The 22,008-nt window shown below is 43.9% G+C and overlaps 1 protein-coding gene across 1 annotated transcript; it reads left to right on the forward strand.

The window, feature by feature from the left end:
* Positions 1 to 1,104: 1,104 nt before the first annotated feature.
* Positions 1,105 to 14,680, forward strand: map3k15 (mitogen-activated protein kinase kinase kinase 15). The gene is made up of 29 exons (XM_053412130.1): positions 1,105 to 1,408; positions 2,801 to 2,940; positions 3,232 to 3,255; positions 3,596 to 3,673; positions 4,435 to 4,628; positions 4,879 to 5,047; positions 5,129 to 5,235; positions 5,518 to 5,688; positions 5,773 to 5,885; positions 5,975 to 6,134; positions 6,232 to 6,382; positions 6,483 to 6,590; positions 6,949 to 6,998; positions 7,100 to 7,195; positions 7,420 to 7,507; positions 7,583 to 7,716; positions 7,847 to 7,974; positions 8,601 to 8,731; positions 9,213 to 9,318; positions 10,089 to 10,246; positions 10,326 to 10,509; positions 10,683 to 10,860; positions 11,563 to 11,737; positions 12,298 to 12,483; positions 13,097 to 13,202; positions 13,405 to 13,645; positions 14,223 to 14,335; positions 14,411 to 14,517; positions 14,600 to 14,680. The coding sequence occupies exons 1-29, from the start codon at positions 1,105 to 1,107 to the stop codon at positions 14,678 to 14,680; spliced, it is 3,981 nt and encodes a 1,326-aa protein (XP_053268105.1).
* The last annotated feature ends 7,328 nt before the right edge of the window (positions 14,681 to 22,008 follow it).

The raw sequence follows: 22,008 nt of genomic DNA on the forward strand, positions 1-22,008 counted from the left end.
GAAAGTCCTGATTCAGCCACTTGCACAATTAATAGATCAGAGTTATTGGAATGTAACTGAGACAAAATCAAATTGGAACCTTCGGCCACATGACTCCAACTCCAGGGGCTGTTGAATTGTACTTTTATAAAATTGGGTGAATTTCAAGAGACAGATTACACGCTAACAACTCATAGAACAGGGTTAGAATAACTTGACAAGTTGTTACAGTGAATTAAATGATATTTTGGCAATATGGATCCATTAGGAAACTCCTATCTTGACAGCAGATATCCAAAGAGGACCAGAGGTCACTCTTAGCTCCACTTTGGGACCAGTAGCACGTGTCGTTTCTGCCAAAGTGTGATTTATGGGTCTGTGGCTCCTGTGTCAGTGGGTTATTAAAACCCAGTGGCCACGTAGTTTTAATCCAAGAAGGAACCGTGCTTAAAATGCGTAAACTGCCAACTTAGTCTTTTTGTGTGTGGCTGAAATAGACCTGTAAGAATAAAAATGGACATAATAGTGTAGAGGAAAAGTGGTGGAAGTGTTTATAATTAAATATTTGTATCCCTCTGCTGATTTTATTGGCCGTTGACGAGAACTGAGAATAACTTGGCTGGTGCGTCCGGCGCGTAAAGTACGCACGGTTTTATATTTAGACACCCGGAGACGCGGTGATAACACTTCAGTCCATGTCCGGGGCTGATTGTGTCCTGCAGAATAAACACCGTCCCTGTGGGAAAGCGTCAAAAGCGGCCTTGGGGGCGATCGAGTCCCAAATTAAGGAGAATATATACATCACTCTTCCCTCTGTCCTCACCTCCTCCTCCTCCAACTCCCCTCTCTCTCTCTCGGGGATCTAGTCGGATCCAGTCTGGGGGAAGCTGGAGTTCCTGGTGCGAGATAATCGGCACATGATGTGGGTTAATGAGGCGGAGATGCGCGGGGACAAACTCAGACGCGCTCCGCTCCAGCGACGACAGGTGCGCACGGAGTGAGCGACGGGAGGAGGAGAAGCCGGCGGAGAAGAGCGAGACTTAAGGAGTTAACCCCGGAGGGAGAGGTGGAAGGAAACCGGAGACGGAAGGAGATTACGCACCTCAGCCTCCTCACGTTCGTGCTATGGAATCTGGGCAAAGCGCGCAGGTTACCGACATGGCGGGGGAGCACTCCGCCGGGGCCAGCGTGGCGGAGCGGGACCGGACCGACGTGTCCAGCCCCAGTCCCCCGTTCAAGCAGCGCTCCCTGCGGGCCGTGTACGTGCTGAACGACGGGCTGAAGGCGGTGATGGCGAGCAGCCCCGAGTCCGGAGCCCTGCAGTGTCTGCAGAGAGCCTGCGACTCCGAGAGCGCGCTGCTCACCACCGTCACCTTCGGGAGGCTGGACTTCGGGGAGACGTCGGTGCTGGACAGTTTCTACGATGCAGGTGAGACAAGACGAAGTGATCTGAGCTCCAACACTTTGAAAAGTCTCGTATTGTTTGTGTAAAGTTTGTCAACAGCCTGTGGAGCCGCGGTTACGCAATGAAAACCTGTTGAAACAGTGTTTGCATCAAATTACAACATGCAGAGGAATGCATGCATGCCCGTGCACGTCTGAAGTACGGCTTCATAAAGATTACAACTTTATTTGATATGGGGGCGGTGTGGCCAAGGGGGTAGAGCGGGCGTTCTCCAATATGAAGGTTGCCGGTTCAAACCCCCCTCTTCCCCATCTGCATGCCGAAGCGTCCTTGGCAAGATACTGAACCCCTAAGTGGCCCCTCATAAATGTTGAGTGTACTAAAAATGTAAGTCGCTTTGGACAAAAGCATGAGCTAAATGACATGTAATGTAATTTGATAAAATAGCAACAAGTGTTTTTCCCACAATGACTTTCCAGACACTCAGGGACACCAAACAATATAAATCATAAAGAATATGACAAAGCACTGTCCTGGACATCTTGTGTTCATTAGTGTTGTCATCTCAAACCTTCCTCTCAATTATTCTTTCTTAAATAAGAATTCCCTATTTAGGGCTTTAGAATAATACGTGTTCAAATTCGATATGTGTAATATGCACTGTACAGAGCCGTAAAAGTTTTATTTAAACAAAACGCTACTTACTGCTAAGAGTTATAAGTTTAATACATGTGAAGATGATGATGTGTTTCTGTAACGAGAGTTTACCAGTTGTACAATGATTATGTATTTACCTGCAGAATCAAAATATACTATATCTGCATTGACTTGTTGCTTCAGTCGATAAAATAATATTTTATTCATGCTCCACATGTGAGTACATGTACTTGGTTGCAGTATTGTTGTGTGTGTACATGAGTATAACCTCTAAATGAAGGCTTCCCGAGCAGATATGGTTTATAATGACTGCAGACATAAAGTCCCTCATCAGATTCATATTATCTAGTATCCTTGGGGGTATTTATAAACAGTCTTTATTGGAAGTTGTAATTCATAACAATTAAAGAAAAACTGAAAGCTCCAGGACGGATGACACCCAACTCTCTTCTCCCTCCACTCGTGAAGCTTCAGTGGAGAAACAGGCCTTCAAACTATTGTCCAGAGACACTAATAGATAAATCATCACCAGGGGAATTTAAAGAAGTGGAAGCAAATAACAAGCAAGTGTTGTAAAATTTACTTTATCAAAAGTTTCTGCAGACGTTTCATTTTAAAGTTCTCAAGGGCCCCGATGGATTTCCACTGTTAAGAAGCCCCTCCTGTCATTTAGTTTGATCATATGAAGGTCAAGCTGTGACCTTAAAGACATGTTGTTGTTGTTTTCACTCCTCCTCTTCTCAATCTTCCTCCTTCCAGACATCGCCGTGGTGGATATGAGTGACGTGTTCCGGCAGCCATCTTTGTTTTATCACCTGGGCGTCAGGGAGAGTTTCGACATGGCCAACAATGTCATCCTGTACAACGACACCGACCCCGACACTGCGCAGTCACTGAAGGTACACACACACACTCACACACTCTCTCACACACACACACACACAAGTTCCTGCACGCCATACCTTCGCACCTCTTTAGAACAAAGTCATCAACTGAGTTATTTATGGACTAGTGTGTATGTTTGTAATGGTCAGTATGTGTGTGTGTGGCATAATCAGTATGTGCTGCCAGGGGGAAAACAGCTGTTTCAAGTGGTTATGTGGCAGTGTAACACAAGAGTACACACACACACACACACACACTAACACACACACCAAATCTGACACGCTTTCTGTTGTTTCTCTTTGCAGGACATGGTGGCGCAGAAAAACACGGCAAGTTATTTTGTGTGTATGTGTGTGTGTGTGTGTGTGTGTGTCTGTGTGTCTATGTGTGTGTGTTTGTGTAAGTGTGTGCTTGCTTCCTTTTGATTTATGTGCACTGGCTGTCTCAAGCTATGTGTGGAAATAGTATTCGTGACTTGTGTTGTTGGTCATCACACACGTGCATGTATGCACACAGGAATACACACACAAACACACACACACACACACACACGTGCAAGCCTCCTGAATTGTACCATTGTATTATTAGTGGCTGTTACTTATAGCAAATGATTAAATGTGTGTATATTGTGTATGTGTGTCTTTGTGTGTGTGTGTGTGTGTGGCACAGGCCACTCGTCCTCCAGTGTTAGGTTTCCCGTGGGTTCCGTTGCCTCCAGAGTACAGAGGCTCTGGATTGCGCGATAAAGTAGGTACCATGCTGCACCAAAGCATGCTGGGAGATTCAAGACTAATAATAACAACGTGCACGAGGGGCTGAAACCAGTGACCCTCCTGTGGGATGTTGAATGAATAACAAATGAAATCCTCTCACAATGTGCAGTTAACAAAGCCATGACGTTTTTTTTATTGTGTTTTTTTTTGTTGTCATTTATACATTTCAGTTATGTAGCTAATGATCTTATCCACTGACAAACAGAGGCTGCACCAGAAGAACAATCTAGATCTTCTGAAACCCTGCCCTGTTCACACAGAATCCGGATTCTGGCTTCTTGTCATTGTGCAGACAAGCAAACAAACAAACAAACAAACAAACTAACAAACAAACAAACAAACAAACAAAAACATAACGTCCATTACAGTTGAAATAACATTATAGAGGGTCAGTCATTGTAATAAATACTTTCAATCAGCCAAATAACAAGAAGGAAGTTGAAGAAGAGAAGGCTACTCATCAAAATAAACTTTTAAGATGAAGCAAAAAAGATTGTAAAAGAAAAGGCAATAAGATGTAGGGATGCAGAGTGTGTGTTTGTGTCTATTAGTTTGTGTTACACTGGATATTGAGCTTGTGTTAACGTTTGCTGATGCCACTAAACACCTGATCCTCCTCATTTATCACCGTCTAATCCACTTTCTCTCCATCCCACCAGCCCTTCCCTTATCACTCCTGCTTTCCTTTATGTTTATGTTTATGTTATGTTGTTGTGTTTTCTCTTCTCCCTCCAGGCCTCCAGTGGGAACTACTACTTCATCCCCTACATCGTGACGCCCAACCACGAGTACATGTGCTGTGAGAGCGACGCCCAGCGCAGGGCCAGCGAGTACATGCAGCCCAGCTGGGACAACCTGCTGGGACCACTGTGCGTCCCCCTGACCGACCGCTTCACCAGCCTGCTGAAGGACATCCACGTCACGTCCTGGTGAGAGTCACACGCAGGACAGGACGTCCACTGCGAGGGGAATTGAGGACAGCGTGTCCCAGCATGCATCACACTTTCTCGCAAACATAACCATAACGTGAATTAAATGGCTCCAGAAATAGTTTTTATGATAAGTCTTTATTTTAAATGTTCACTGGACAAATCGGCTGATATTTCCTTTTCATTTCACAAAGATAGAATACTCAATATGACCAAACCATCATGTCCTCCCTCGTCTTGTTGTCCTCAGCGCGTCCTATAAGGACACCCTGCTGAACGACATCCGGAAGGCCCGGGAGAAATATCAGGGCGAGGAACTGGCCAAGGAGCTTTCCCGCATCAAGCTCCGGATCGACAACACCGAGGTCCTCACGCAGGACATCGTCATGAACCTGCTGTTCTCCTACAGAGACATTCAGGTACTAACACAACACAACACACCTTTAATCTAAACATGAACAAAATGAAAACACAATTTCTTCCATCCATCTGTCCACCAGGACTATGACGCCATGGTGAAGTTGGTCCAAACCCTGGAAATGTTGCCGACTTGTGATCTGGCAACTCAGCCCATGATCCAGTTCCATTACGCCTTCGCTCTCAATAGGTAAACAACAACAACAACAAAACAACAACACAACAAACTGAATTGTTCACCTGTCCTATCTAAATAAAATGCAACAACTTATATCAGTTGTCATATCGGCTTTTGACCTCAAATGAATTATTAAGCTAGCTTTAAATCACCTATATAAACGTATTAAATGTACAGCATGCTATACTCTACTATACTATTATTTTTGTAGACCTTCTCTCTCTATATACGTATAAACAGTGATTATACAAATGTAGTAGATATGATAGTAACTCCCGGTCTGTATGTGTGCAGGAGGAACAGTCCTGGTGACAGGGAGCAGGCTCTCACTGTGATGCTTCAGGTGCTGGAGTCGTGTGAGCATCCTGCGCCCGACATGTTCTGCCTCTGTGGACGAATCTACAAGGACATCTTCCTGGACTCTGACTGTAAAGACATGATAAACAGAGACAATGCCATTCAGTGGTAAGAGCACGGGGTCTAATGTCTGTGTTTGCTGTGCACGTCCTCCTGGGTGTTTGTTAACAATGTGCCGACCTCCACCTCCAGGTACAGGAAGGGCTTTGAGCTGCAGCCCACTCTCTACTCCGGGATCAACCTGGCCGTCCTGCTCATCGTGGCCGGGCTGCAGTTTGAGAGCTCGATTGAACTGAGGAAAATAGGTGAGAGGAGCCTGAACCTGACACTCCTCAACAAATTGTTGTTTTTTCCCACTTCGTCCATTCTGATATTCTGATAAATCATGTCTTAGGTGTGAGGTTGAACAGTTTGCTGGGACGAAAAGGATCCCTGGAGAAGATGAACAACTACTGGGACGTGGGACAGTTCTTCACCGTCAGCATGTTGGCCAGCGACATCCCCAAAGCTACTCAGGCTGCAGAGAAGCTCTTCAAACTGAAGCCTCCTCTCTGGTAAACACATTTATTTAAAGTCTCCTTCAGGCACATCACAACAATCTGAATAATCAATCTCAATCCACAGATTCATTTCATCTTCTCTCTCTTCCAGGTATCTGCGGTCGGTGGTGCAGAACCTGCAGCTGATCCAGAGGTTCAAGAAGCAGAACCTGGAGCATTCTCCTCAGAGGGAGCGACTCAACTTCTGGATGGACATCATCGTGGAGGCGACGCAGCGCACCACCAACCGACTGCGCTTTCCAGTACGAGACACTCAACCCGACACACACACACACACACACACCACCAGACACAGTATTCAGAGACAAATACAAACTCGTCTGTTCATCTGTTCTTTCTCAGGTGTTGATTCTGGAGCCAACGAAGGTTTACCAGCCGTCGTATGTGTCCATCAACAACGAGGCAGAAGAGAAGAACGTCTCCATCTGGCACGTCTCTCCTGCTGAAACTGTAAGAATGTTCCTGTCTCTTCCACAGCAGCTTATTGCAATTTATTCCATCCGCCTGTTTTAATACTTGTATATGAGTAAATAGAAAAATATGCAGAAAGTCTGACGCATTGCAAACTGGGCTTGTCTTAGGTTTTAAAGTTTGTTTATTGTGTGTATAATAGTAAATAATGTCCATAAAGGATGTGACGTGGCAGATGACACCTCACACGTCAATTATAATAAGGATCTTAATATTTGCTTAGCACCCTTCTGCTAAGCAAATATTAAGACCCTTATTGGAGATTTATTTCTGAGTATGAATCTTTGAGTGAGTCCCAAACTGTGCAACTAAAACTATGAAATCGCCTTCGTTACAGAAGGGTATACACGAGTGGAACTTTACTGCAATGTCCATAAAAGGCATCAGGTATGACATTAACAAACCACTTCAGAGGAATCATGAATATATGATTTATTATATTTTAATAGATCTTTTTAATTCTACTCTCTGATCTGACTTCCCTGCAGCATCAGCAAGTTCGACGAGCGCTGCTGCTTCCTCTACGTCCACGACAACTCCGACGACTTCCAGATCTACTTCTCCACTGAGGAGCAGTGCGGTCGGTGAGGACACACACCTCTAGATGTGTCTGTGTAGGTGTGTGTGTTTGTTTGTGTTTGTATTGTGCGTATGTGCGTTTGTATCACAACGTGACCTGAGAGCTTGGAACTCGACCAATGTCATGTGTGTGTGTGGGTGTGTGTGTGTGTGTGTGTGTGTGTGTGTTTGTGTGTGTGTGTGTGTGTGTGTGTTTGTGTGTGTGTGTGTGTGTGTGCATGTGCTTCAGATTCTGCTCCATGGTGAAGGAGATGATATCTGATGGGACAGGAAATGCTGTGGAGCTGGAAGGGGAAGGAGATGGAGACACGCTGGAGGTCAGCGGGGTTTGCACATATTTGTGTAGCCAGTACAGTATGACATTATTTAACAATATTTGTGTGTGTTATCAGTACGAGTATGACACCGATGAGACGGAGGACAGGGTGGTGCTGGGGCGAGGAACCTATGGAGTGGTGTTCGCTGGGAGAGACATGAGCAACCAGGTCCGGATCGCCATCAAGGAGATCCCAGAGAGAGACAGCAGGTGGGCGCTTGTAGTCCAGAACCATAAAGACCCAGGATAATAGATATCAGTCGGGTTTGTGCCAGAAGGTTTTGAAAGAAGCAGGTTGATGAACGGATGATCCTGACCTCTTTCTCTTTCTGTGAATCAGATACTCGCAGCCGCTTCACGAGGAGATCGCTCTTCACAAGTACCTGAAGCACAGGAACATCGTCCAGTACCTGGGCTCTGTGTCTGAGAACGGATACATCAAGATCTTCATGGAGCAAGTGCCTGGAGGTAGTTATTATTATGTGTGGGGGAAAAGCTCTATAAACACTGACAAATTGTAATATAGTGTGGAAATCGCATTTAAACACAAAAGGCAATTCCTCAAACTGGGCACACAAGTCTGTGTCCCGTTTATTTGTACATATCAAATAACAGAAAACAAAATGGCGCTGTCCCGTTACCCAGCAAGCCTTGGGCCCAACGTCATCACGTTACCCAGCAAGCATTGGGCTAAACGTCATCACGTTACCCAGCATGCCTTGGGCTAAACGTCATCACGCACATAGGATATTTAAAGGGACCACGATCCCGGCACAGTCATACTTATGCCTAACACATTAATTAAATCACTAGATGAAACATACTAAGAACAAGGGTGAATTATGTAAGTTACATTAACTACAATAGGACATTTATCTGAACCTCAAAGAGGAATATGAAACACATGGAGAACATATCATTATTTATTGTATTTGTCCATCTCAACCCGAGCGCGACGGCAGATATTCTCTCAAAGTGTCTTTTTATCGAGATCGATGCTTGTGACCTCTGGGTGGCTGGGCGGTCTCTCTAACTGCTTGGTCGTCTTCCCGTTTCATGATAGGTTATGGACACTCCTTCTCTCCTCTCTCCAGGAAGCCTGTCGGCGTTGCTGCGGTCGAAATGGGGTCCGCTGAAGGAGGCCACGATCATCTTCTACACCAGACAGATCCTGGAGGGGCTCAGATACCTGCACGAGAACCAGATCGTCCACCGAGACATCAAGGTACACAGGATTATGGCATAGTGTCTACGTTTCCTCAGCCTCTGATCTCCGGATATCTCTACTTATACAAAATAAAACTTGACAGCGAGTTCCGAAACTTTACTCTGAAAGGCAACAGGCCGATTCTCCCTCACCTTCTCTGCTCCCGTGGCTATTTTTTTTCACGTCAGACAGTTTTGACATTTCAGGTGTAAGTAATTTAACTCTGTTTCTCTCAAGTGATCTGCCACTGAGCAAACACATGTTGTAGCAGGAGCCTGTAAATAAAACCACAGAGCAAAATTACAGCCTCAATTGACGTTATTAATATCGTCTGCTGTGGACAAACTGGTCCAAGTGCTGGAACAGAAACCAAGTTAACAGAGTTACACCTTTGTTTTCTCCTGCCTCGACAAAAAGCACATTATAAGAGATAAGTTAGCTCAGTTTAAAAATGCAAGTTGTGTCTGTCTCTCTGTCTTTTCCTCTGTCTCTCCATCAGGGTGATAACGTCTTGGTGAACACCTACAGTGGCGTCTTGAAGATCTCCGACTTTGGTACCTCCAAGCGTTTGGCGGGAGTCAACCCGTGTACAGAAACGTTCACCGGTAACTTATTTACTTACTTAATTCTTCCTGAAGTTAATTGCTAATACCCTGCACACAAAAAATTAAAGTACACTTAAAAACATTTGAATAACTCTGAAGAAGGTCACATTAAGCTGAAGAACTTTACCAAACTAAGTTGTGAAACAGCTGCGTCAGCGAGATTAAAAAACCCTCTCAGTAAAGCCCCGTCACACTTCATCACTCAGTAATCCAGTCTGGGCTTCATAAGAGGAGCCATAGAAATTCTGCAGTCTCACACCAACTCTCAGACTAAGTGTAAATATCGAATGACCCTCAAAATGTCATGAGCCTCTATCAGCGGCTATGGAAACACCGGGACACACGAGCGCCCACGGACATGTGGACGCTCTCTCTCCATCTGCTCGTCTCCAGCAGCCAGCGAGCTGCGTGATTAGATCAGCTAATCAAGCAGAGGCAGAATGGGGTTTACCTTTCATTAGCAGGTGTGTATATATATATGTGTGTGTGTGTGTGTGTGTGTGTGTGTGTGTGTCCTTATTTCTTTCTCCTCTGCTGCTCCTCTGATGCTGATCTTTTTAGAGCTCTCTCTATCTCCCTCTCTCTCTGTTTACATCAGTATTTAGAGCACAGATGCCAAATCTGCTCAGAATCAGAGGCCACAGACAAAATAAGACGTAATGATAAAACGAGAGTGGCACCGTGAGGTCACATTCCAACGCCAAGGCCCAACGGTTCCCCTTCGATTCAGAGCAGCTGCAGACAATCACACACACTCCTCTGTTTCTCAGGTACGCTGCAGTACATGGCGCCAGAAATCATCGATAAGGGCCCTCGAGGGTACGGGGCCCCGGCCGACATCTGGTCCCTCGGATGCACCATCATAGAGATGGCCACCGGGAAACCGCCCTTTCACGAGCTCGGGGAACCACAGGCGGCCATGTTTAAGGTTGGTTCCTCCCCCCGTTACCATGATCTGTCAGGGATAAGAGAACCGTGGGTTTGATTTGCCAACACCTCGTTTACAGGTGGGCATGTTCAAGATCCACCCGGAGATCCCAGAGTCTCTGTCGCTGGAAGCCAAGTCGTTCATCCTGCGCTGCTTCGAGCCCGACCCCAACAAGAGAGCCATCGCCTCCGACCTGCTCAAGGACACGTTCGTCAGGCACAACGCGAAGGGCAAGAAGAGCAAGATCGCCTTCAAACCATCAGGTGAATAAACGCACACAGGGAAACGCTGTTAAAAGATTCCGAGACAGAGGAAACGTGTAGAAACACAAACAGCAGAGAAAACTGTATCATTCAATCATTTTTTTAAACCAACGACCGAACCAAACTTACAAGTCAAGACTTTTTCTACCTTTTTGTGTTTGTTATATTCGCAGACTACATCCAAAATGTTTCCCTGCCGGTGCAGTTGCAGTGCGAGGCCACCGGGAGCAGCAGCAGCGAGCCCGGCTCCGTCAGCCCCGACTGTGACTCCAAACACGACGTTTTCTTCCTGAAGAAGAAAAGCTCGCCCTCCGATAACCTGCTCAAACCCCCCAACTCCAACTACCTGAGGTGAGCACGTGTGTTCAGATCAAGTCAGTGGGTTTGTTCACGTGATCCTCAAACAACTCACAACTCTGACAGAACAAGATCTTCCACTTTAACTCAAATCAGATTCAGTCTGAGGACATTAGAGAATCCAAATGAAAAACCACAGGATGCTAAATATTTAAATGATGTGTTACCGCTGTCACACCAAGGCAATTTCCTGTATGTGAAAATATACAAGGCAATAAAAAGAATTCTGATTCTGATTCTGATTCTGATTCTGATTCTGAACAGTTTGTGTGGAAGAAGGATGTGAATGAATGTGCATGTGTTTGCATATGTGTTTGCATATGTGTGTGTCTGTGTGTGTTTGGCTGGCAGGTGGTCTTATTGTGCTCTCATTGTGCTCCACTACCTTTTACAACACTGACATAATGAGGTCTGATCATTTTATGAGCTTCAGCTGATGGCTGAGCACACAAACACACACACGCACACACCTGCACATGTGTGTGTGTGTATACAAATTGCACAACCTGCGGCGCTGACTCATGCTGCCTCCTGCACTTCCCTGGGCACACACAGTAGCCAGGAGAAGCTTGTATCTGCAAATAAACAGACCGGTGCCTCACGCTGTTGTAAATCATCAGTGTCCTCATGTCTTGTTTATATCACTGTGAGATCACTCTGTGTGTGTGTCTGTGTGTGTGTGTCTGTGTGTGTCAGTGTGCCAGATGAGGGGTCGGTGTCCGAGGACCGCAGTGCCCCCCCCTCCCCTGAGGACAGGGATGGCGGCCTGTTCCTGCTGAAGAAGGACAGCGAGAGACGCTCCATCCTCTACAAGGTCCTGAATGACGACCAGGACAAGGTCATCTCCTACCTCAAAGAGAACCACATCCAGGTGTGTGTCAGGGCCGGGTCCACTGTGTCTGTGAGGACCAGTTTGACTTATGGGACGTTCTGGAGAAAAGAGGTTTTGGGAAAGAGCCTCTCCTCAAAGACAGACACAGCTTGAAAGTCCTGTTTTAGGGTTAAGACCAAGGTTCAGGTTAGGATTAAGGGTTTAGGCTAGGGTTAAGTTTCAAAGTACACCAGACTGAAGTAGTTTGCCTTGTGATCCAGCAGAGGGTGCTCACTACCTCGCTTCATTTAAAATTCATTCAAAGTAGTTTTGGGGAAAAAGTTACAGACCTATTTAGGGGCTAAGGAAACAATTACATCAATGAGCTTCCTCAAAAAAAGATTAAACAATTATTTCTCTGATAAAAGTTACAAAAAGGAATATTTTTTAAAGATTGCCTTATAGTGTTTCTTTAGAGCTCAGGAAGCATAAATCAACACATGTATCTGAATGTTAATGTCTCTATATGTCTCTATGTGTGTGTGTGTGTGTGTGTGTGTGTGTGTGTGTGTGTGTGTGTGTATGTATGTGTGTGTGTGTGTGTGTGTCTGTGCATGTAGGGCATTGAGGAGCTCCAGCTGTCCGTGGATCACATCAAGCAGATCATCTGCATCCTGAGAGACTTCATCCATTCCCCCGAGCGGCGCGTCATGGCCGCCACCATCTCCAAGCTCAAGCTGGACCTGGACTTCGACTCCACCTCCATCAACCAGATCCAGCTGGTGCTGTTTGGCTTCCAGGACTCGGTCAGCACACACAGACACACAGAAACACACACACACACACACACACACACACACACACACACACACACACACACACACACACACACACTGGCTCATTCAGTGCAGTGAGAAACTGATGATGTTGCTTTATAAAACAGCAGCGCGGTGCAGGAATGAACAACAATGGTACAAACAGCTGAGAGAGCAAATATATATTAAAAAGGAATATTTTTAAGTGTTATAAATCTCAATGAAATATTTCTATAAGATTAATATTTGTTTATCTCAACATCCTCCTCCCAGCATGGAGGAGAATCTACAGTGAACATAGAGTAAATACGTTTTTCATTATACTGAAAGTTAACTAAAGCACAGATACTTTAATATTAAAAACATAACTATGACTATCATCTTCCATTGCTGCCAATAGATTCTACAAACTGGAGCCTTAATGGGAATTTTCTAATTAGTTTATACAATTCACAATTATAACCAGTAACAAAGTTATAGAAACTGTTGATTGTCAACTTCTGAATCATGAGTTACACAAACAGTTGTGTGTGTGTGTGTGTGTGTGTTTGTGTGGTTTTAGATCTGAAGTGTCCTCTCATCTGTTTGTGTGTGACGCTCTCAGGTGAACAAGGTCCTGAGGAATCATCACATTAAGCCTCACTGGATGTTCGCCATGGACAACATCATCCGGCGGGCGGTGCAGGCCGCCATCACCATCCTGATTCCAGGTGGGGGCGGAGCTCTGGTCGCTAACTGGTGGACACATGCAAACATTTAGAATCTCTGTCCTTCATTTGCAAATTGAAATAAGACATTAGAGCTAAATCGATTATTTAATTAATGTAAAATATTGATGGTTTATTTTTTGATGTGCATACACATTCTGGGTCTGTGACCTCAACCTTTGACCTTTGAACTCTGGACCTACAGAGCTGCAGACGCACTTCGGCCCGGCGTCCGAGTGCGACGGTGCAGAGAAGGAAGTGGAGGTGGACGAGGAGGAAGTGGAGCTCGGTCCCGTTTTAGCTCCGCACGCCGACGACCCCGCCGCTACGACCGACCCCACCCACTCCGCCGTCAGCACGCTAAACTCCGCCCACTCCCACGAGCACCAGCGCACCCCTCTGCAGCTGGGCGCTCAGCTGGGACGACTCAAACAGGAAACTAACAGGTGAACACACGCAAGCATTAAAAAAACCCTGAGGGGAGGGGATTCACACGTTTATTGGGACTTGAGGAGAAGGTCATAGGTTTTTGTTCATAACTGTAGCCCTTGTTCATAAACTATGCAAAAATAAACCCATACTTTTTTCGGATCTAAATTGTTTTGGTGCAGGCGGTAATTCTCTTTTGTTGTGGTTAAAGTAGGTCAGGTAGTTTTCAAGACGTACTTTCCTGCAGACACACGCACACACATGGAAAATTGCCCCAGGCAGTTCTACGTATTGTGCACTTAACTAGTGATGATGAAATTCACCTCACGCACCAGAAGTAGTGGATGTAATGAAGGGAATGTGCCCTAACCAGCACACAAGCCAAAAAAAAACACACATATGAAAATAATATGCAGCGGCTCCAGAGCTGCACACAGTCGCTGGTTCTCTTTAAAACCCACAGAATGACGCCACACCTCACCAGATTGACAGGTGACATCCACAGAAAAATACTCCTGTGACGTCAGATTCAGTCCATAACAAAAACACGTGGATGTTTTCACGATAATGACAAGTAACCCCTGCCCCCTGCAGGCTGCTGGAGGAGCTGCTGCTAAAGGAGAAGGAGTATCAGCAGGTCCTGAAGGTGACGCTGCAGCAGAGATCTCAGGACATGGAGCTGGTCAGAGTCCGACACAGACCTCCAGGTAAACAGCCTGACCCATCTACCGTCTTCTTTCTCATGGGGACGTCTCTAAATCGTCTTTGTTTTCCTCTTTCAGATATTTCACCTCCGTCCATCTTCCACGTCCCAGCCGACCACGAGCCGGACAAGCAGCTCGTGGACTGGCTGAAGGAGCAGGGGGCGGACGCTGACACCATCGATAAGGTGCAGTATCTGAACTGGGTATTTGTTTTTGTTTGTTGGCACCGAATGCCTCACAGCTGTTCCTCTTTGCTTCCTTCCCTAGTTTGTGCTGGATGAATACGTGCTGACGGACATTCTCACTGACGTTACCAAAGACGACCTCCGCTGTCTACGTCTACGGTAGCTTCTCTCTTATATCTGAGCTTCCTGTCCGTAGAACTAACATGGACCTACACTGCAGCCCGCCACCAGGGGGCGATCAACACGGTTTGGCTTCACTGTTGATGTGCTCTCGTGTCCTAACCTGCTTCTCCCCCTCAGGGGCGGAGTCCTCTGCCGCATCTGGCGAGCCGTCCAGCGGCACCGAGAGCGAGAGCGGCTGACGAGCGACCGGCGCTCGGAGGACGATGCATGACGGCACACTTGGACTCGGATTCGCAAACTTAAATTATCAACATGTAAATGACCATCGTACATCTACTTTAATGAAAAACTATCTCAAAGTTCCTGTAACATGAAGGCACCTCCATCCATTTATTAGCTACACATTTTTAAACCAATGAGTCCCAAACATTTTTATCTTGTGATGCCTTAAACACCTTATAGCCTTCATGTCTCCTGGCATTATGAGCAGGACAACCAAATAGTAATTATTATTTTAAATTAAGAGGTTTGAGGAGACAAATATTTGTGATTAAGAAGAAAAATATCCTGAATTTTTCAGAGATTTATTTCAGTTTTATCTATATTTTGGGATTCCATTGGGGAGCTGGCTACCAGGATGGGAATAATCATTTCAAAAAAACAGTATTTTGCCAATATATAGATACTCAGCTTCCGCCTCTCACTTCTCTTACATGACTTGTAACCATGTGTATATATGTGCATCTCTTTGCACGTACTCCTGCCAAGCCACCAGTATTATCAGTGTCTCCACGACCTCCAGACTGATTTATGTGTCTATCCTCATCTTGAGTCTGTCCCCTCGTTTTTCAGCCAAAGTGTAACCAAGACAAATGACTCGAACTCTTCTAATTTCAGGTTGAATTGTGAATTATTTCCAAAACACACAAACTAATGCGTACACTACCTAATGCTACCTAATTCTGAATTTCCCACGGGATTAATAAAGTATCCATCTATCTATCTATCTATCTAATGCCGTTGCCTGTCACCTGAAGCCTTAACTCTTGCAAAGTGAAAACCGCCACATTGAGATGATCGATTGACCCGTGCACATATCGATTTCCCTGATACTCTCAATGAATTATCTGTCATTTTCTCCTCTGTGTGAACTTGTATTCAATATAATTGTTTTTGTATTCACACTGTTATATGTAATTATGTGCTTGTGTGTTTCCTGGTTGCTTTAGAGCTGCAATAAACCTGGGAATAATGGACGTATCTGTCTCTGAGGTGTTTATGTGTGTGTGTCTGTGTGTGGGGGGGGGTGATAATCAGTAATTAAATATAACACTCTCACCTTGTTGAAGCCATTTCCCATGTTTTAATACTTTTAAAATGCTTCTGTCCTCGTATTTTTCACTTCTGCCATAATCCTCACCGAGTTTCACCTGATAAGAGGAGAAACTCGAGACCCAACCTGTGAGTTTAGACAAACCTCAGTGTCTGCAACGCCTTCAGTAAACACCTGCAGTCACTCCTTCGTCCCGTTATATGTCCCAACATCACGTTGTCCACCTGAAACCTCTCCTCGCTCCGAATCTCGTTCGCCTACATTCTTTTACTTCCTCCCTCACGTATCTGCAGATTTCATCACCTTGTCTGAACGCCTGCCAGGTTTTTTTTTCTCACCTCAGGTGAAAGTAAACCGCGTGTTGAGTCATATTCCTGAAGTGTGTGTAGCGCACTGCAGTGTTGCAATAACACAAAGAGCTTCCACTCCCTCTCGTTATCGGGGGAGTTGGCTCACTGCAGTAAACCCGACTGTATTGAGAATGATTCTCTGAGCATCGCAAAGTCAATAATACAGCTTCATAAGCATGATTATAAATTCATATTTTGTCAATACGAGCATGTTAAGACACATATTTACCACATTGAAGGGAAACAGCCGCTAATTATCAGTACACACAAAGTACTCGTGAGTTAAAGGATCACTGGAACTAGAATTTATCCTCTGGAGACCATGAATGTCTGGAAAAGTCCCAATTAAGTAATTCTTGGAACATTAAAGATGGACAAGGCTTCTCCATTGGACATTTCCTTTTAACCAAGTTCTACCTACAGCATTTCTTACATGATTCTACATGATAAATTAGTAAAAAAAAAAAAACTTTAATGCAAAATTTCCACCTAAGTTATTATTCTGTGTTAAGCCTCACCCAGAAACTTGGCAACTGCGAGTTCGATTTTACACTGAAAGGTCAAGATTGAGTAATCATCTGAAGTGTCATCATGCAGCGTGGTGACATTAATCAATCAGACACATTCATGGAATGGAACATGGAGAACAAAAATGAGGAAATGTCAGAGCTCGTGATTCATCCTACATTCTGCAGGTTGTATTTTACTTTTATGGAACAAGATTCCAGACAAGACAATTTAATATGTAGAAAAGATTGTGTTTCCTGCATCGTTTTTCATACGAGCTCCAAATCTTCACATCATTCAAAATGTCGTTCTGAAAATTATAACAAAAATATCAAAGAAATAATCCCAGAAAAATGAACACATTTGATTTGAATACAAACAATGCAGATTCTAACTTCTGTAATTTATGCAAAGGAATACACTGAGATGAGAAAAAAGTATATATAATATTTTCGGGAATTGGAACATGCAGTATAATAATACATTTTAAGCTTGTGTATAACCCAGTAAACTTCAGATGGTGCTACACAGCAGGAGGAAGCATATTGTACGTTAAAGAAAGTCCTTTTGTCTACGAGGATGAAAGACAACTGAAAGCATTCACATTGAGCCATCTGTGGTGGGCGACAGTTTCTGTTCGATCAGATTTTTGCCTTCCTGCTGTGTGGGCGACCGCGATGTCTCACTCCCTTGGCTCTTCTATTGCTGCTGGATCGAAAGACACAAAGCAAGATATGGATCAGGTTGAGAGTAGAAACAATAGGCGATGAAAACCCGTTCTGATGCAGGATGGGACATGAACGAAACCAAAAAGTCGTAACCCTAACCCCAATGGGTAAACTTGATTTGTCGCCAAAGATGATTCTCGATTGTTCGGACAAGTTTTGTTATCAATTTGTTATTTAATAGTAAAAAAAAACAGGGGGTTGATTCACAATTGGTGGAGCCCTGACCTGCTGACCTGCTAGTTCCAAATAGTGTCAAGACTCAAGAGTGTCTATGATGTTTACAAGCAACTTTTAAAACTCTGAAGGTGGATCAGAAACTGAAGGAGGTAACACACTCCAGTTGTGCTTTGTTATCTTGCCGTTTGTGCCTGTGTGTGCATGTTACCACAAATTCGCCAGTTGGTTTTGCGTCTTGAGAGACGTCGGGTCCACACAGACTTGGCGACGTCTCCACTCCAGTATTCTGGAGGAGAAACAAAAAAAAAACGCACAATCGTCCCAGTGACACAAATTGTTCATGAAAAAAGACATAAAGGACTTTTATTGTAAACAACAAAGTGGGTCATGGTGAAAAGAAAGGAGACAAGTTCAAGCAGTCGTACTTTTTATACCCTGTGAAAATAACCAGATAATCTTACACAGCGTTTATGTTGCAGCCTTCTCTGATGCCCTGCAGCCGGCATCGCACCACACCTCCTCTTCTCACCATGAAATTCACCACACGGTCTTTGGAGACGGCCGTGCAGCAGCCACGCCGCCCTGCACGCACACAAACAAGTGCACGCAGGCCGAAGCGTCACCTGATATTCCACTTCAAATACCTCAGATAGCATCTTGAAGGATAGTGGCTCGTAACCTCAAGTGAACCAAGACCTATCACGCAGTCAACATCCGTGTCGACTGCGTGATAGAGATTTCAAATGAGGCCTAATTCTACAGCTGCCAAATTATAAAACACACAAAAGAGATGAGCTCCTATTTCAAATGATATTTCTAGCCACTTGATGAATTTAATTAAATCTCATAGACTCCACAGGTGAACAAAAAATGCAACAGGTGTAGGACTTACCGGCCGCCTGAGCCGCGGTGTACACGCTCATACACATGACCAGTGAAACCAGTCCCAGCGTAAGAAGAAGCTTCATCTCACCAGTGACCAGAGGTTCTCACTACAGGAGCGGTGGGACGGTTGTGAGGAAGAAGTGTCTGCGTATTGTTTCGGTATCCTCATGGGATTCACTGCCAGACAGCCAGAGCTCAGAGGGAGGGATCGTGGTACTGTTATGGTTATTAAGGAGTTTTGAGTTACCTTCCACAATAGGTGCTTTCTGCAGGTTTGGCGGTTGACACAAACAAGTATTTAAACACTTCCTGGTAATAAACAGCGAGCTGACCTTATTTTAAACGTGGTTATGCCCAAAGGTAACTTTTTCCTGCTTTGTCACCAGGTGTGATTTACAGCTAAGTAACCAAAGAACTCCAGATCACGGCGGCTTTGTCTCAGTTGTTCTTCATATTTGACAAACTGGGGAACCACTGAAACTTGAGCTCGTAGGTTTTCAACATGGCGTCCACATTTTGATTAATAAAAAAAAAGTTTAAAGCTGCATTGCTAGAATTTGTTTAGTTTTTGGCCACTTGGGGGCAGCAAAACAAGCTTCACAAACACCTGTGTCACTTTTGTTAGCTTTTATAACAAAAGGCTAATTAATGAATTATTCAACATTATTGGATGTTGTGTTCTCAGCTTTGTTTTTGGTCTCCAGCTTCTCCAGAGGGAAACGTGGGACTCTTTAAGCTCCCTCATCCATAAACAATAGTCGCTAAATTAGTCGAGTAGACAAAGTTCCTCAAACCATAACAAAGTAGTTATTTCATCACAAACTACGATCTCCTCCTAAAACTAATCATGTTTAAGTGATTTATGTACTTTAATGTACTTTAATGTACTTTAATCCGAGTGGTGTCAGAAACATTTTTGAGAACCAGTAGCCAAGTAACAAGGAAAACCAAAACAATGTGATCAGGTTTGGTTGTTATTACAATAATGTTATTAATGTTACGATAAAGAATGTATATTATATATTAATATAATATATAACTAACATATTTTCTTTATAGTTTGATTTAAGAAATTAGACTTATAAAGGTAAACCAGGTCCGATTCCAGGTCCAGTTTTTTATCTGGAACCTCGAAGTTGATTACGAGCAAGTGGCTGCTCCCAGGTCTGCTATCTGTTTATATACCCAAGACCTTCAGGGGCTAAAAATAGCCAGTGAGCTAAAAATAGCAACAGACCATTAAAGTGGGACTGTCCACTCATGGGAATTTGTTGACAATGGAGAAGCATGTTCGGCCGTTTCCTTGTTGGTGACGCAACCGTGACACACAATGGACACAGATCAAAGTGCTGCAATGTCCAGCGTCAGCAGAATGAGCCTTGAGTTAACCTCACACGTCTGAATATGTGGATTTTCTTATGTAATGTGGATTTGTATTTGCTCCTGTATGGACGAAGTGAAACATGTTTTTTAATTGTTTTATCCTGATCACATTCTTTCACTTCAGCGTCACAGTGAGCTTTTCCCACGTGGATGAGTGTAACAGCCCATGTAATCATTATCCGATTCATCTGCCAAGGAATTTGCACGTTCAGTTTCATACTAATGGCCGCTTCCGCAATATTACATACAACGCAACATCAGAAGAAACAGTTTGTTCAAAATAACACATCCATATTCTTTTATCAGCAATAGTTGACACTGCAGAGGCATCCTGGGAATGTTTTCTGTTATGAATAGAAACCAGCATGGTGCTCAGTCAGGTGATTAATCTAGATCAAACCCTTACTCCCTGGAAGTCGGGGAAAATGTGAAAGAAAATCGCACCTGTTTCACAATTTCACCATTTTAAGGTCATTAGCTATTATTAGCTCCTTGAGATTCTCGGCTGACTCGTCAGAACGGAGGGTTTCTATTTGATATTACATCTTTAATGTGAAATCAAACCAGCACAGAGGGAAAGTGATTCATAAAAAGGTGTGTGTTAGTCAGAGGTAAATGTGCATTGCTGCTCATTTACTTCACACACTTTGCCCGTGAGGAGATTCCCTCTGCCCACACAGAGAGGAACTCTTTCTTCTCTGTTGTGTCACACAAGGTGTGATTCATCCGCTCTCTGGATTATCAGCAGATTAGGTGCACAGTTTTCATGTCCAGTCATAACAGTGGGCAGATAGGGATTGTCTTTGATTTTATCCGCTCACCAACACAGTCAGCAGTTACATGTGAAGCAATCAAGGTGTGAGGAGTAGAACAACTTGAAAGTAGTATTTGGACTCGTACTGTAAGGGTAAAAAACTGCATTCTTAGCAAAAGCTGGATTTTTAATAAGATTGATATGTGAAGTGAAATCATCAATAATGCTTTTGAAAGGCTCAGCCCATGAGTTCATAGCCTGTATATAAGGATATGTATACAAATATATATAATACACTTCCTCCCACTACACAGAAAAAGAGCCAAAATACTCATTACTACTGTTTATTTAAGTATTAGTTACTACCATTACTATTTGAGTTTGATGGAATCCTTAGCATCATGCTGCCATACTGTCAAAATCCTTTTACACGATTCTCATGTGAAGCAACCGTTTCTTTTCCCCCAGGTCAGATTAGGACACGACGCACAAGCACCACACACTCACAAAGAGTTGTGTATCGTTTCTGTAGTAATGATTAAATGTTAAATACCTAAATGTGAATGGAATTTGGTGTTGACACAAGGGACGATGAAGAGGAATTCCTGCCGCTGGAATCTAACCTTAACACCTACGTGCTCACAAACAAAAAATCTACAACCCGATTCAAAAGGTCTTTTATCACCTTATTTGAGAATTTCAAAGTGTGCAAAAGAAGTTCAAATGAGAAATGTCATGTTTAGTGGGCTTATATTTATAGTGCATATTCAATGAGATGCCGTTTCAAATTAAAATCTGAATCGGGCAGATTATAATATTCTAAAGGTGGTGGTCTTTTGCTTTTTAAACGGTAACTTTTCTAGTTGACATATTTTTTGTTGTTTTAAAAAACTGCAAGTGTCCAGTCAGTCAAGCTTCCTAGAGGAGATTAAACCAGAGGTAACTGGTTGTGTTGTTCACCTGGAGGCAGAGATTCTCACATTATATTCACATAATCCTACAATATATTATTTTCATAAACACATCGGTTAAAGACGCTTCAACCTGAGTTTCAGTCAGGTTTCAACTATTAAACTATGGCTCAAATCCTCCAAATACAAAACACTGACTCAGGAATGTTATTCAGGTCTTTGATGCGCTGTTATATTTCGACATGGGGATCAAAGCCGGTCGGGTGGCGGTTCAGATTTTTTTCCTGTTTTCCTGGCTCCGTTCCACCACCTCGACAATCCCATTTAGATCCCGCCCAAC

Source organism: Pleuronectes platessa, chromosome 20, assembly GCF_947347685.1.
Source record: "Pleuronectes platessa chromosome 20, fPlePla1.1, whole genome shotgun sequence".
Taxonomy (NCBI): Eukaryota; Metazoa; Chordata; class Actinopteri; order Pleuronectiformes; family Pleuronectidae; genus Pleuronectes; species Pleuronectes platessa.

Excerpts from the sequence above, each read along its gene's own strand:
- map3k15 (XM_053412130.1), top strand. The coding sequence starts at position 1,105 with ATGGAATCTGGGCAAAGCGCGCAGGTTACCGACATGGCGGGGGAGCAC. Across the intron at positions 1,409-2,800 it reads GGACAGTTTCTACGATGCAG|ACATCGCCGTGGTGGATATG; the intron begins GTGAGACAAGAC and ends TCCTCCTTCCAG. Across the intron at positions 2,941-3,231 it reads ACACTGCGCAGTCACTGAAG|GACATGGTGGCGCAGAAAAA; the intron begins GTACACACACAC and ends TTCTCTTTGCAG.